The sequence below is a fragment of the Peromyscus maniculatus genome, chromosome 23, assembly GCF_049852395.1.
Source record: "Peromyscus maniculatus bairdii isolate BWxNUB_F1_BW_parent chromosome 23, HU_Pman_BW_mat_3.1, whole genome shotgun sequence".
NCBI lineage: Eukaryota > Metazoa > Chordata > Mammalia > Rodentia > Cricetidae > Peromyscus > Peromyscus maniculatus.
Genome location: NC_134874.1, coordinates 59846411 through 59860960, shown reverse-complemented (window position 1 = coordinate 59860960; position 14550 = coordinate 59846411). Strand labels below are relative to the sequence as shown.

At 44.2% G+C, this 14550-nt stretch overlaps 1 protein-coding gene and 1 long non-coding RNA gene across 3 annotated transcripts in view; one reads left to right on the top strand and one right to left on the bottom strand.

Annotated features, from left to right (window-relative positions):
• The first annotated feature begins 345 nt into the window (after positions 1–345).
• LOC143266811 (disks large homolog 5-like) lies at positions 346–11662 on the top strand. The gene is made up of 6 exons (XM_076560690.1): positions 346–2200; positions 2369–4175; positions 5648–5819; positions 9539–9654; positions 10608–10702; positions 10870–11662. The coding sequence occupies exons 2-6, from the start codon at positions 3982–3984 to the stop codon at positions 11037–11039; spliced, it is 747 nt and encodes a 248-aa protein (XP_076416805.1). The 5' UTR covers positions 346–2200; positions 2369–3981; the 3' UTR covers positions 11040–11662.
• LOC121826228 (uncharacterized) overlaps positions 6950–14550 on the bottom strand; it is a 22803-nt gene continuing 15202 nt past the window's right edge. The window contains exon 5 of one of the 2 annotated variants that reach the window (XR_013047697.1): positions 6950–12842. This is a non-coding gene — a long non-coding RNA (uncharacterized LOC121826228). The remainder of the gene's footprint in view (positions 12843–14550) is intronic. The other variant, XR_013047696.1, reaches the window with a different exon arrangement.

The following is a 14550-nucleotide window of genomic DNA, read 5'->3' as shown; positions in this document are numbered from 1 at the left end:
GATAAGAAAAAACTGGATCAAATTTCAAGCAGAGGATAACTCAATGAATTAAATAGAAAAAAAAGGTATTTTAAGAAGTAATATGTTTATAAAAATTTAAAGGCTTAAGTATGTCATGAAAGATTGAATACATTCTGTATTCGACCTGGGAAGTAGTTTAAGATATAAAAATATGGAACATTAAATCTAAATAAGATTTGAATACAAATAAAGTTTATATGGGGTCTAAGATAAAATGGTTTAAGGTATGGTAATATAAACAGAATATTTAGGGAAAAAAGGAAATATATGAAATGCAACTTCACTTAGATAAAGTTTCTTTTCTTTTTCTTTTTTTTTTTTTTTCGAGACAGGGTTTCTCTATGTAGCCTTGGGCCTTTTCCTGGAACTGACTTGGTAGTCAAGGCTGGCCTTGAACTCACAGAGATCTGCCTGCCTCTGCCTCCTGAGTACTGGGATTAAAGGCATGTGCCACCACCGCCTGGCCCACTTAGATTAAGTTTATAATGAAGCAGAAAGCTAGCTTTCTGACTTTGGAAGGAGGATCTACCTAAAGGCTTCCATTGTGACCACAGAGGTTCATGGAAATGGCGCCTTGGATTCAAGTCACTTTTGGGTGAGGTATGAAGCAGGGATGAAATAGCTAGACCATGTGACTTCAGCACATGGACATTCTACTGTCTCATGGAGAGCCCAGGCATTCCATGTGATGTCAGCAGTATTGTGGCAACACCAACTGTCATTGGGGCATTGGTCCAGTGTTTCATGTTTCACCTACAGACATGCTGACTAGACTGAACAGGATTCTTGGAAGACAGGATGGCGAGCACAGGGAGATCAGAGGGAGGCAGAAGAAGGATGGCCTTCAGTCTCCATGTCACACACCAAGAAACAAATGGTTCTGGGGAAAGCACAGTGAGTCCTGGGAAAGGGATGAGGAGCTCCTGAAGGAGGAAGGCTTCAGCTGATCCTTCCAGGAGGGGGGATCAGGAGGGGAGAGTTTTTGAGAAGCAATGGGCCTATCCTGGTCCTCTGAGTTCTTCAAGAGCAGACCCAGAATTGAGCAGATTGTAGAGAGCCAGGGATGATCAAGGCTGCAGCTGCTCTGTTGAGGGCCCTCTGCTTTCACTCTGAGTAGGAAGGAAGCACAGAGGGACTAAAGAGGTTTCAGTTCCAGCCCTGCACTTCACCCACACTGGATTTCTTTTGGTTTGTGTCACTAATAACAGGGAGAGTAAAGTCCCCTGGCCAGATCTAGAGAGTCTCACATTTTAAATAACAACCACTGGCAGGGCAGGAGCCACCAAGTATTGCCACATGTCAGTGACCCCTAAGGTTTCTGAGTTCCTGCCCTCTCACTAGCCAGTCCTCTTTCCTCTACCTTGAGTACAGGACTGGGACATGACTCTTCCTGTAAGTATTTGTTCTTGGTGACTGAAAGCTCACCTGGGGATGCCCAGTCCTTAGGTAGTTTCAGTCATACCTTTCAATGGCTGATAACCCCTCTGCTAATATCATGATGGTTGGAATGTATTTTGCTGGAGGTTTTGGCAAAAGTTGCATCATTACCTATGTGACTCATCATTGTTCTGACAGGACCCACATAATCCGTCACCATTCCCATACATTGTAACTGCCCATTGGATCTTCTCTAATGTGCTTGTACACTTCATGGAACTGATCTTCCTTCCCCATTGTCCTTAGCTAATTTCTTAGCATCCTTAATTTCTCATCTTATTAGCTGGCGATCATCAGGATGAACAGCCATTCCTGGATGGTGTGTAGAAAGTGAGTTTTGCTCTCCACACATGATGAACTATTGAATTAGAATGAACTAGATTCTAATGAGTCAGAGAGATCCCGGGGTGGAAGGAGGAGGTGCAGAGGGCCTTCCTCTATGTCTCAGGAAAGGCTCCTGGAAAGGGCAGCTTGGCTTTTGGTGAATTATGGAAGAGCTTGTTATCAGATAGGTAATGACCATTGGCAGTGGCCCTAACAGTCCATTCTCTGGAAATTCTATTGTTCCCTGGAGAGCCTGTGGTATTTCCTGTGAAATCACCAGTGTTGTGGCAATGCCAGCTGCCATTGAGGCATTCACTAAGTGCTTATAGAGTTCACCAATTGACATTTTGACACGACTGATCACACTGATTGGCAGAGAAAGCCCTAGATTCCTAAGAAGGAGGTGATGTTAGAAATGGTAGCCGGGCGGTGGTGGCGCACGCCTTTAATCCCAGCACTCGGGAGGCAGAGGCAGGCAGATCTCTGTGAGTTCGAGGCCAGCCTGGACTACCAAGTGAGTCCCAGGAAAGGCGCAAAGCTACACAGAGAAACCCTGTCTCGAAAAACCAAAAAAAAAAAAAAAAAGAAATGGAACTTCTAGTAATGGGGTCCCATAGCTGTGATCATGAAGCAATGGGCCGATGCTGCTTGTCCGGGTTCCGAAAGGGCAGATCCAAGGTGGAGGATTCCTGATGGTTAGTTGTCAGAGGGCCAGGATTGGTCAAGGCTGCAGCTGCTGTGCAGGAACCTCCTTCAGTTCATTCTGCATGGCAAAAAAATGCAACAGGAGGCCCAGAACCACTAATGCGTTATCAGAATGTGATGTTGTTGCACTTTATATCTGATGTAAATATGAAGGAAGGAACCTTTCCATCCAGGTACCCAGGTCTGAAACATTCAGTTCGTTTTAGTCGTGGACACAGTTTATCAGTGCTGGGAGGTGAAAACCACTAGGTACTCCTGGACTTTTTTGTATCATATCAGGTATGAGATGACAATTTCAAAACAACATGGCTGGCCTTGTTTATGTCTTTCAGGACCACGGGGGCTTCAGTAAGGGCTGAGGCATATATCTAGCCATAATGATGGGAGACAGACACATGGCTCATGAGGCCCAGCTTAAGGAGAGCTATTCTGATCTTTAAGGGCTTCACTGGGTTCCAGGCTTTTCCTCTTCCTCTGGCCTCCTCTTGGGACTCTACATGATCTTCTTGGCTTATGCCATTTATCTGTACAAATTCACATGTGTTTGTGTACCTACAGGGACTGCTAGGAAGGCATCGTCCATACCCTTCTTCCTCACTGAACAGGAGCAGCAGCTGAACCAGGTGGAAAAACTGAAACTTCAGCTATAGATGCTGACCAATGACAGGAATGATCTGCGTGAATTCCTGGCCAATTACAACAATGAGTTGAACAAGAGGAATTCATGATGCCCTGTTCTCTGGTGAATGTTGTGACCCTACTGTGTCAATTCCAGCAGTCCTTGGGTCACTGGAAGCTGCACCTGCAGGGCGACCTGCACAAACAAATTTTCCTGAATGCATCTGAGAGGCAGAACTGAAGCCTGTAGGAGTGAGATGTTCTGATTCCTCCTAATGAAAACCAGAGCCTGTGGCCTGAATCACAATCCACAGAGAGGGGCAGTAAGGTATAAGATCACAACATGCATTTCAAGAAACCTTGACAGGTGTTGGCTTGTAGGAGATGCTGGGTGCTCTGAGTTTAACCTGAGTCTCTCTATTTGACAAGATATTTTTGCTTGATGCTCTGGGAGTAGCTTGAAGGGCCTGGTGGTACTACTTGGTCCTTCTGTGTGTGACTGGAAGGCCTGGTGTCCATCCCTGCTCCTCTCTTGTCTTGTTCCTTATACTGTGAGACAATGCCTACTAAAGCCAATACTGATTATGAGTTCTGGATATCTTTGTAAGGACAAACCATTTCTATTCTAACAACATTGGAATTGTCCTCACAGATTTCATGTAGGCCCATGCCTGTGGGCCTACATAGAGAGCTAGTCTACTCCTCCAGGCCTACTGAGGGAGCTCATGTAGGTCAGTCTCCCTCCCTGTTGACACCCAGCCTTTTCTGGCCCTGGGGCAGGGTAGGAAGTCTATTGCACATCAGGAGTTCCCAGTACATAGGATTCAGGGTGTGACATCCAGTGGGCTAAGGTAGTGCAAAATACATCCTTAATTCATGGGGTCCCTGAGGCCTGTGTTCACAGGGTTCTTTGTTCCTGGGGCTATGCCCTACCACAGGCTGAATTCTGATCATGAGATGCAGATCACAGAGCATAAGATGGATATGGCAGATGTGATAAAATTACCCAAGGAAATTAGTGAGGCCTTGTACAAGTGTACAGAGCTGAGTGAGAAGACCAAAATCTACCGGTGAGTGCCTGTCTGGGTGGACTCCAGAACTTGGTAAGGACGGCTTCTTGTTGTCTGAAGTTTCTCTAGTCCTGCCTGACCTGCTGTCAGGAGGAATCTGTCCCACCTGCCTCCTGCAGCCAAATGACCCAAATAAACACACAGAGAAACACATTACTTACAAACTGTATGGCCAATGGCTTAAATTTCAGACTAGCTGGCTCTTTCATCTTAAATTAACCCAATTCTATTATTCTGTGTTTTCCCACATGGCGGCTGCATTGCCAGGCTGCTGGCATGTTGCTCCTTGGGTTGCGGCTGGCATCTCCTCCACCTCTGCCTTTCTTCTTTGTCTCTCCTGGATTTTCCTGCCTGGCTCCTGCCTGATGTGCCATAGTCTAAAGCAGCTTATTTATTAACCAATGTGTAGCTAGAGTTTTCCTGCCTTGCCCACAGTCAGGACAAATCTTTGTCACCAGCCAGTACCACAGCTGCTCAGACACAACCAAGAAAACACAGAGACTTATATTGCTTACAAACTGTATGGCCATGGCAGGCTTCTTGTTAACTGTTCTTATAGCTTAAATTAATCAATTTCCATAAATTTATACCTTGCCATGTGGCTTGTGACTTATTGGCATCTTCACATGCTGCTTGTCATGGTGGCGGCCTGCAGTGACTCCTACCGCCTTCCTGTTCTTTCTCTTCTCCTCTCTGTTAGTCCCGCCTATTATTCCTGCCTAGCCACTGACCAATCAGTGTTTTATTTATTGACCAATCAGAGTAATTTGACATACAGACTATCCCACAGCACCAATGAGAGCAATACATATTCACAGCATACAGAAAGACATCCCACAGCATCTTCTTCCCTTCTCCACCTTTGAACCAAAGTGAGGGCTGAAGTTCTAGTCTGTTTACCTCTTAGCAAGCAGCCTGCCTTATAGCTCATGGATTTGTGCCTCCTAGACTGAGTTCTCCTAAGTGTGAAGAGTGGAAGAGCCCCTTCCAACTTTTCCTGGTCAGCTTCTGGAACTTCTAGACAGAAAACATAGTTTGCACCATGGTTTCTGTGGCTCTGGCAGGAGCTTACAGAGCTGGTTTCCATGGGACACACAGATGGAATGTATTCCAGATGGGTCTTCTGTCTCCCTCAGAGCATGGTTTCCCTCTACCTGCTCATGTTTTCCCAATACTATGAACAGTTAAGCACCAGGGTGTGTGTGCGGGACATAGCAGATCTAGTCTTCATAGGTACATGGATCTCTTTTGCTGTCAGGGTCTTCAGAAGTAGTGTAAATCTTTCTGGAATTTGGCTATTCTCTGGCTTTGGACTGCACCTGAGTGATGCTTCCATGGATAATGAGGGCTCCAGCCCAGGGCTGTTGGGGATGGGGACATGGGACCTTGCAGGAATCATGGTATCGGGAGGCAGGAGTGGCAGATGGAGATGGAGCTCATCATTTCTTGTGATATTTCATCACCCTCTACAGTCAGCACCTGAGTGAACAGACTCAGCTGAAAGAAAAAGTGAGAATGTTGCTAGAGGACAAGAAAAAGCTGCAGGGGGAGCAGATTTTACTACAAGAGTCCTGTGAGGAGGCAAAGAGGCTCTGTGAGGAGGCCCATGAGAAGATCTATGACCTCTGGACAATGCAGCTGCAGGTAGGTTGAAGCAACAGGGCCAACCTGGCCACCAGTTTGACCATACACACACATATGCACACACCCATGTAACTATCTACTTACTTATCCAACTGACCCATCCCATCCAATAGTTCACTTCTGTGATCATTTACAAGTCTTTCTGGGGAGTTAGCCTCTTAGAGCAAGCAAACCCTACTGCTCTGCTGGAAGCCACAGTTCATTGAGGGAGACTGGTCAATCATATACCACTAACCTGTATGTCAGTATGGGAGGAGCCATGCTATGATGGAGCCACAGAGATCTGAGTGAGTCGGGTTAAGGGTCTGGGTCTCATTTGCTTGGCAGGGGTCATGTGAGATCAGAGGCAGAAACAGCATGGAAGGAGGAACGCCCCCTGAAAAAGCCACATGACTGGGGCTCATAGACATCTTTTTGCATGTCATGGGGCTTTTTACCCTCTTGTTCCCAGACTGCCATGGTGTTCTCTTTACTTGGCCAAGCTCTTGATTCACAATTCAAGAAACTAAATTAACAGTTTGTCACTACTATTTGCTGTGAGTGGCATTGGCCAGTTCTCCCATCCTGGATCTTACATTCAGAAGCTCACTGGATGACCAGGGATGTGGCAAGGGCTTATAACAGGCAGGGGTCAGGGTGGCAGATTTGAGCCAACTGCATCAACATAGCCTGCAGAAACACAGCATGCTTCCCCAGGCATTTTTAGTCCAAAATGATGCAGAAATGTGGGACTCACCTATAACAGCTAGTGTGAGGAGTATTAATCCAACTGGTAATGTCATCCTCATACTGTGTGATGTCCTCCTCACCGTGTTCTTCTGATCACTGATGATTTGAGGGGTGTGTGTCTGTGTATGAGTGTGCCTGTCTGAGGGTGCATACATCTGTGGATGATTTAGAAGGTCTGATGATGACATTGAGTGTCCTCTGTTGCTTTCTCCCTTATTCCCTTCAGCTAGGGTCTCTCACTGAACCTTCAAATTCCTGTTCTGGCTAAGCTGGACAGCCACAGATCTTTGGATCTCCTGTCTCCTCACATTAGAGCATCCTGTGTTTTTCTGTCTCATCTCATTGCTAAATGGTTCCTTTGGTCAGAAAGAGAACGGATTAGTTGGTTTCTCTTAATTTTTAAACATTTTTATTACTTTGGAATTCACACGTTTTTGTAATAAATATCAAAAATCAAACAATGGAGCAACCTTAAAAATAAAAAGTAGACTTCTTTTCTTTCACAGCATAAAGGTAACTTCCCAGGGAAGGTCTGTTTTGTCTACTGGCTTTACAACATGGAACCTGACATTTTGAAGCTCACTCTTAGGGCAGAGTCCAACTCATAGTTTATAGAGTGCTGCAATTTAGAAAAGTGCTGTGGATGACCTAAGTAGCCTTCCACTGACTGGCCTGGGGCTGTTTTCATATAATGTGCACTGTAATCTGGTCAAAAGTTGTTGGGTAATGACAATCGGTGACTTCTAGTCTCTGGTGCTGTCAATGTCTTCTGTGGAGGAGTCTGGGTAAGTTTAGTGAGGAGACTATGATGGTTCAACTTAAATCTATCTGGAGGCTTCATGTCCCACCCTTTTCTCCAGGACTTGGTTTTGTGTGGTCCAATTCAGTTGTGCAGAGGTTGTTACTTCTCTGTATGATCAGTGAGTCTGGTGATAAGAACTTCCCTGGGAAGGGAAATTAGTTCAGGCCAGGACAGAAGAGCATGGCTGGGTCTAAGAGGCTTGTAGACTGCAGGGAGGATCCACTACCTTCCCTGGATTAGAAACGGTACTGCAACATTCTAGTCTTCTTCCTTGCCTTTCTGGATTCAAGAAAGGTGTGTGTTTGTGTTGTTTTTATGTGTGTGTTTGGGGAATGAGAATGTGTGTTTGAGCCTCTAAGTGTATGTTCACTCTCTCACGGAACAATGGAACATCTTTAAGAATGATGGAGATGGATTTCAATGAGAAAGTACTGTGCCTAATCTGGTTAGTACCACTTTGCCTAAGTCAAAGGACAGATGGAGCTGCCCATCACTCTGCATGTCCACACAGCTAACTACACATGCAAGGCCACAAAATTGATGCAAGCTAAAAGTTTTTCAGGTATTTGTAGAGGCAGAGTTATCTTTCTGCAAAGAAATCCTCTGGAGAAAAACAAAGTAATGGGGTCCATGACGGTGAGAAAGAGGCTACAAAGGCTGCCTGAGGGGTTGTGTCCTTCTCTGTTCTGGATGAAAGGAGGCTGACCACTGATGACTTCCCTGCATCCTGTTTTGTTCTTCTCCACATCGCCTGCTGCCATTTTCCTTTCACCTTTGCCTAACCTTGGTTCAGCTAGCCTGGTCCTAGGAGCTTTGCCTGGACTTTATTCTCAGAGAAATTCTGAACTGCAGAGGTGCTTGTGGCTGCATCCCAGCCCAGCAGATGTCCCACAGCTATGCTGAGGTGTGAGATGAGGCTGTCTCAGGGCACTGCTTAGGCTCACCATACTCTCAAGTACCCACTCCATGTTGTTTCTGCAGCACTCAGAATCTGCTTTTATTCCAAACTTCTTCATCCTGAGTTAAAATCAGCCTGATGGAGAGTTGGGAGAAATGAGATCTCTCAGACATTGCTAGTAGTGTAAAATGGTGCAGCCCTGTGAGAAGCCTGTACAATTATTCAGAAAGTGGAACTGCAGTCTTCGGGTGGAGCATTGATTCCAGAATGGAAAGTGGTGTCCACAGAGAATAGGGGACAACAGGGATACAGCAGGACTTATCAGAAAAGCCCAACTAACAACTATTCAGATACCCATCATTGATGAGTACAAACATACAATGTGGTCCTGGGATATTGTTAAGTTTGGAATAATATATGCAATTATTTGGCTGTGAGTTAGTCAACATTCTGTTCCTCAAAGAAATCTGTGACACAATCTTCTTATTTGAAGGAAAGGTTAATATAGACTACTGATTGTAGTGATTTTCTAGTTTTCTGAGCTCATTCCTTTGGGCCTAAATTGAGGCAACCTCTGGTATAGACAGCTTCTTCAGGAGGAAGCTGCCCTCCTTGGAGGCACCGGGAAGCACTGAGTGAGAGCAAGGGGCTGGTCCACTGCAATCCATTGGTCCTGTGCTGGGGAACTAAGCCTTCAATGCACAGACTGGGGAACTTGCTAGGAGAGCTTAGATTACAGATCAAGGAACCCTGGTGTTCACCTGTGTGTGTACAGGATTTCAAGGCAAGCACCACATTGACTTATCTGCCCACTGAGTTCTTCTTCCATATCAACAGGCATGCATGTGTTATACAGACACACAGGCAGGCTGAACACCTGCACATATAAACTAAAATAAACTGAAAAATGATCAAAACCGAGTAAAAGTACACAATCTTCTCTACATCCTTGAGCTCAAAGCATCCTGTGTTTCCTGACTCTAGGCTGGAATATGGGTAGAGCGGATGTAGGTTAATGAAAGGTAACATTCTTCTTCCTGGTATCTCAGGTGATCTCTTCTTACTCTTATTAGTGTCATCTGGGAAACTAAGCATGGATGGAATTTAGTGTGCTTGTATGTGTGCATCCATATACATGTGTGTGCTGGAGATAGATAGATAGATAGATAGATAGATAGATAGATAGATAGATAGATAGATAGATAGTTGATAGAATGTGTGTGTGTATGTGTGCATGTTTATGTACATGTTGAGGATGCCCTCCCCTAAAAAAAATCTTGTAATGAACAGGAACATCAAAGACTTGAGGAAAATCTTCAGTCCCTGATGAAGCAGAAGGAGCTGTTCACCAGGCAAAGGGACTTGGCAGTAAAGCTGCAGCATCACTTCACTGTGTCCCAGATGAGGTAGGAGCCCTGGCTTCCAGAAGTAGGTGGATCCTAGTGGGTCCGCTGTACCTGGATCTCCGTACTCTTTGAGTTTTGTCAATTGGCAAAGCTGCCAGCCACAGCCAGGGAAAGAACTCCTCAGAGTGTCGTTGCTGGCTCAGTCAACAGGAATTATGACCAGGAAGCAATATGCTCTCTCTGTGGTCTCATGGGGACTCTGACCCCTTCTTCCCTTCTGAGACCTCTAGTATGCTCTGAGTATCTCATCTCTTAGATTAGATCTCCCCACGAATATTCACATGGCAGCAGGAAACCTGGAAAGGAGGATCATTGATCATGAAGGAAAGTGTGTCCTCCTGCATCTATTCCATCAGGAACATCACGTTTAGAGAGAAGTGTCCACCCTTTGCAGATTTGCATACAGTACACTCCTGCTGACTGCAGGCTCTCTGCAGTGTTTTTCAGTTTCCCAGGAGAAGATTTACTCTTGGTCATAAACAGAGTAGGAGCTGACAAGTTAACCCAATGCAGGGTTCTGAGCTTTAGGAATAACCAGAGACTTCTCTGCATTGCGGTGTAGGCTCCACTAGAGGGCGGGCATAGAATTTTCCAGGAAGTTCACATTCACCTGTATCTACTGAAGGCCAGCTACATCTTTCCTGAACTGTGCCTGTCAGACCTTGACATACTGATATTTCTCCAAAATGATGTCTTTGGACTATTGGAGAAATAGGCTGTTTTTTTCAAATCCAGCAAAGTGTGTATTTTCCAGTTCAATTTCTAGCAGTTTTTAAAAGGTGAGAAAAAAATCCTGTCCAGTAGCTCTCTGTCCCTTTTCCCTTGGGGAAGCAGGGAATGAACTCAGCTGAAAGGTAATGCTTGATTGTCTAGCTGAGTAGAGCTGGCGGGGGCTCAAAAGGTGACATGGCAGGTCCCCCCAGGCTTGTGCCCCAGCTGCCTTCCTCCCCTAGGATTGAAAACCTCCAGCAGGAACTGGAGCAGAACACAGCCCAGGAAGAGAGCCTCCTACAGATGGAGCTGCTGGGGCAGAAACACTATGTTCCAGGCAAGTAAGCCACCATTGAGTCCCATCCCCAGCAGCCAGGTTATTCATGGGGTGTGTTTCCTTCCTTAACTTTTGTTCACTAGGGATGAATAAGCCCTGATTGTTCTTGACAGTGGCAAGCAAAACTGTTTCTGAATCCTATTTTCTTTACCGATTTTTCATGACAGCACCTCTTCAGAAAACTGAGAAGGCTGGAAGAAGCCAGAGACACCTTAAAGGCATAACATTCTACACTCCAGGTTCACGGCCTTCTCAGAAAATGCCACCTCTTTTCAGCTGTGAACTCACTAGTGAGGCACATATCAACCTACCATCAGGCAGTCCAGCCACAGTCTGATCCACATCCATTGGCTCAGTATTCCCAGAGAGAAAAGATTGTATCAGAAATAGTCTGAGATTCAGAGGATACAACACAAATTACTAAGAACCCTGACATCCATCAGTACGTGGCCCCAGTGAGGGGCAAAACAACATGGAAGAAGACATGTGGGTGAGCAAGAGTTCTTCTGTCAGCATCCTACCAAGGGTTTTGACAAGCTGATTCTATATGTGATGGAAATCTGAAAAGGAAGACTGTGGTAACATCACACTGCCATCCAGACAGACCACACCCAAAGCATAAGATTCTCTCGTGCAGTGCTGAAGCTGATGCCATGTCATATGCTAGTGTTGCTGAAGATAATTCACTTCAGAGAGTAAGCTAGGTCCTCACCTCATTTGCTCTTCCATAATGAAATTCCAAAGGATCCTGAAATTTGCTTAATTTTTTTTGTTTATATGTTGGGATATTTATGCTTTAGATTTTGGTTTTCTTCATTTTAGTTTAAGGTTTTGTTAATTTTTGTTATTGTGTTTTAATAGTTTCCTAAGGCTATACATTGTATATAATGACTACTGTTTTGAAAGACCCCATTGAGTAAAATGAATGTATTTTTATGAATAAAATCCAATTTCAGCTTCACTCTGAGAGTCTTCTTTAGTCAGGTGAGGTTTCACACTGCTGTAAACCCTGAACTGACAGGCTTGGATGTATCTCAGCCAGTTCCAGGAATCTCGGGCTGCACAAAGATTTCTCAGTCATAGGTCTCAGGGCTATACAGGGGGATGGCACCTTGTATGCAGATGGAATAGCCTACTCCATGGATACCCACTACATAATAGAAAAACTAGACATAATGTATCTTTGACATCATATATTTAGCGGCCAGTAAAGTGTGGTGCACTATACACACATGTTCACGAAATCATCATGTACACCAAATTAAAGGGAAAAACAAGTATTTGCTCCAGGCCTCTCTGAAATAAGAATATTCATTAAAATTGTATAAAACAAATCAGAAAATGAAAAGCAATCTGCCTCTAGTTTTCCTGACATATAACATGAATGATAACTGAGAAGAAGAGATAATTTCCTGCAAGACATGTTGGGATATTTTGTGGTGCTTTTCTTCATACTTAAGGGTGTTTGGCCACCATGTACATGCAATTCCCACAGAGGCCAGGTGAGGGCAGATTCCACCTGGAATTTAGGTTAAAGAGGTTTGTTAGCTGTCCTGTGGGTCTTCTGAGACAGCAATGAGTGCTCTTCATGGATGAGCCATCTCTCCAGTCCCTGCAACTGACCTTGTCCTCCCAGCCATGTGTGCTGTCCTAGGTGGACTGGATCACTCCCAACCAAAAGTTTCTTGAAATCTGTTGGGACAGGCATGCTAACTGTCTTAGGCTGCCACACATCCATGCAGGGCTCTCATAGGTTCAAGATCCTGCTCCAGTATCACTCACTGTCAGACTGGAACAGATTTGCTAGATATCTTCTATGTTGACAACACGTATTAAGACTGTCTTATGAAATGCAGAATTAAGAAGACTGTCCTGGGGTGGAGGTGAGATGAGGAATCCCTCTTGATGGTCGAGATAAGCAATGTTGGGAGGACCCTCATTGACTAGGTGGAGTGGATGGAGCCTGCATCAGGGGCCCCATATCTCTGGTGCAGAGTGATTCTGTGCAAGACTAAAAACAGGAGGAGGTAGATGATGCTGCTCTTTTACCACAGCAGATCTCAGATTATATTGAGAAAGTTCTTTCAAATGACTGATTGACTCTTGTGAAGCTCCTCTGGAAGAGATCTGACTCCTGAGACTGACAATGAAGCAGAGAGTTCATGTTTAAATGATGTTATCCCATGGGTCTCCAGACTGGAGCTGTCACATCAAGGGTAAAAAGAATATTGTGTCCTTTGGTCTTCATCAGTGGGGCTGTGCCAGGTCTTGGCCCACAGAAGCTAAGACATCTGGTTTTTCATTCCTCACTTAAGCTAGAATCTCTCCATCTCATATAATTACTTGTTTAATTAGATTACTGTGTGTTCCATTTGAGAAATTTCAGACTTGTGTTATTTTACTTTCTTGCCCAGAAGCTATAGAAACCTAGTAGGCCAGCATCAAAGAATCATCTAAAAAGCAGGTTAAGGGAATGTGACCATGTGGAATTTATAAGTGAGATAAGGCTGTTGTTAGGCCCAAACTACTCTAAAAGTCCTATACCTGTCTGGTGCATTGGTCAGGGTTTAATGGGGTAACAGAATGAATTTCTATAGATACAAAAGCCTATATTTTAGAATGACTTAGATGCTGTGGTCCAGCTAATTGAACATTGGCTGGCTATAATGGCAAAGTCCACGAATCCAGAAGTTGCACAGTACACTATGCTTGATGTCTCAGCCCATCAGCAGTATAGTCTGGAATCCCAAGGAAGTTGCCTCCAATGCCAGTGAAGGCATGGACTTGCTAGCAAGGTGAGAGCAAGCAGCTAAAGAGCAAAACTCCCTTCTTCCATTTCATTATATGGGCTTCCAGCACAAGGCCTGGCTGAGATTACAGGCGGGATTTTGGGGCTCAAAACATCAGAGTTATAGGTGTTTCCTTCCTCATCAATATCCAGATTAAAAGAGTATTTCCCTAATGCAAAGATCACGACTACATATGGATCTTCTCTCTTCAAATTAAGCAAAAGTACCTCACAGGTGTGCCCCTCCATTTTGGGGTTTTAGTTAATTCCAGATGTAATAAATGTGACAAACAAAAATAGCTATCACATCTGCAACCTTGTCAACTTGACACACAATTATATCTTTTTATGTCATGATTAATTTCCAAATGTAATACAATAACCATGTCTTAATATTGCCTAAATATGATATAATTATTGCAAGTACAACACAAAGACATCATATATTATACCAGCTCAAAATTATGTCTAGCATGATTTAATTATCCCTTGTAGTTGGAGTTTCCCTCTGTCCACCCAGCTCCTGCAGCTGCTCATACCCAAGTAAACACACAGAGACTTAAAAACTGTATGGCTGTGGCAGGCTTCTTATTATCTAGTTCTTATATCTTAAATTAACCCATATTTATTAATCTATAATTTGCCACGTGGCTTGTGGCTTACAGGTAGTTTACATCTTACTTCTCATGGCAGCGGTGGCTTCTCCTGACTCAGCCTTACACTCCCAGCATTCTCCTCTCTGCTTATCCTGCCAATACTATACTTCCTGCCTGGCTACTGTCCAATCAGCGTTTTATTTATCAATTACTCAGAGCAACACATTCACAGCATACAGAAATACATCCCCAGCAATCCCTGTACAACTGCAAACACATTATAAAGTTAGAATAAGTGGCAATGTCTCTGGAGGGACATTCTTTTAGTATCTCAAATTTAAATATGGTAACCATCAATATTCTCCATCTCTTGGAATAAATTTGGTTTTATTTATTTGTTTATTTTTGTTTTTACACCCTAACCAAAATTTCCCCTCCATCCTTTCCTCTCAGTCCCTCCCCCA

What these genes read in the sequence shown, in the direction of transcription:
- LOC143266811 (XM_076560690.1), top strand. Translation starts at nt 3,982, where the DNA reads ATGGGGTCCCTGAGGCCTGTGTTCACAGGGTTCTTTGTTCCTGGGGCT. An exon ending in GAGAAGACCAAAATCTACCG is followed by an intron (nt 4,176 to 5,647) that starts GTGAGTGCCTGT and finishes CACCCTCTACAG; the next exon opens with TCAGCACCTGAGTGAACAGA. An exon ending in TCTGGACAATGCAGCTGCAG is followed by an intron (nt 5,820 to 9,538) that starts GTAGGTTGAAGC and finishes TGTAATGAACAG; the next exon opens with GAACATCAAAGACTTGAGGA.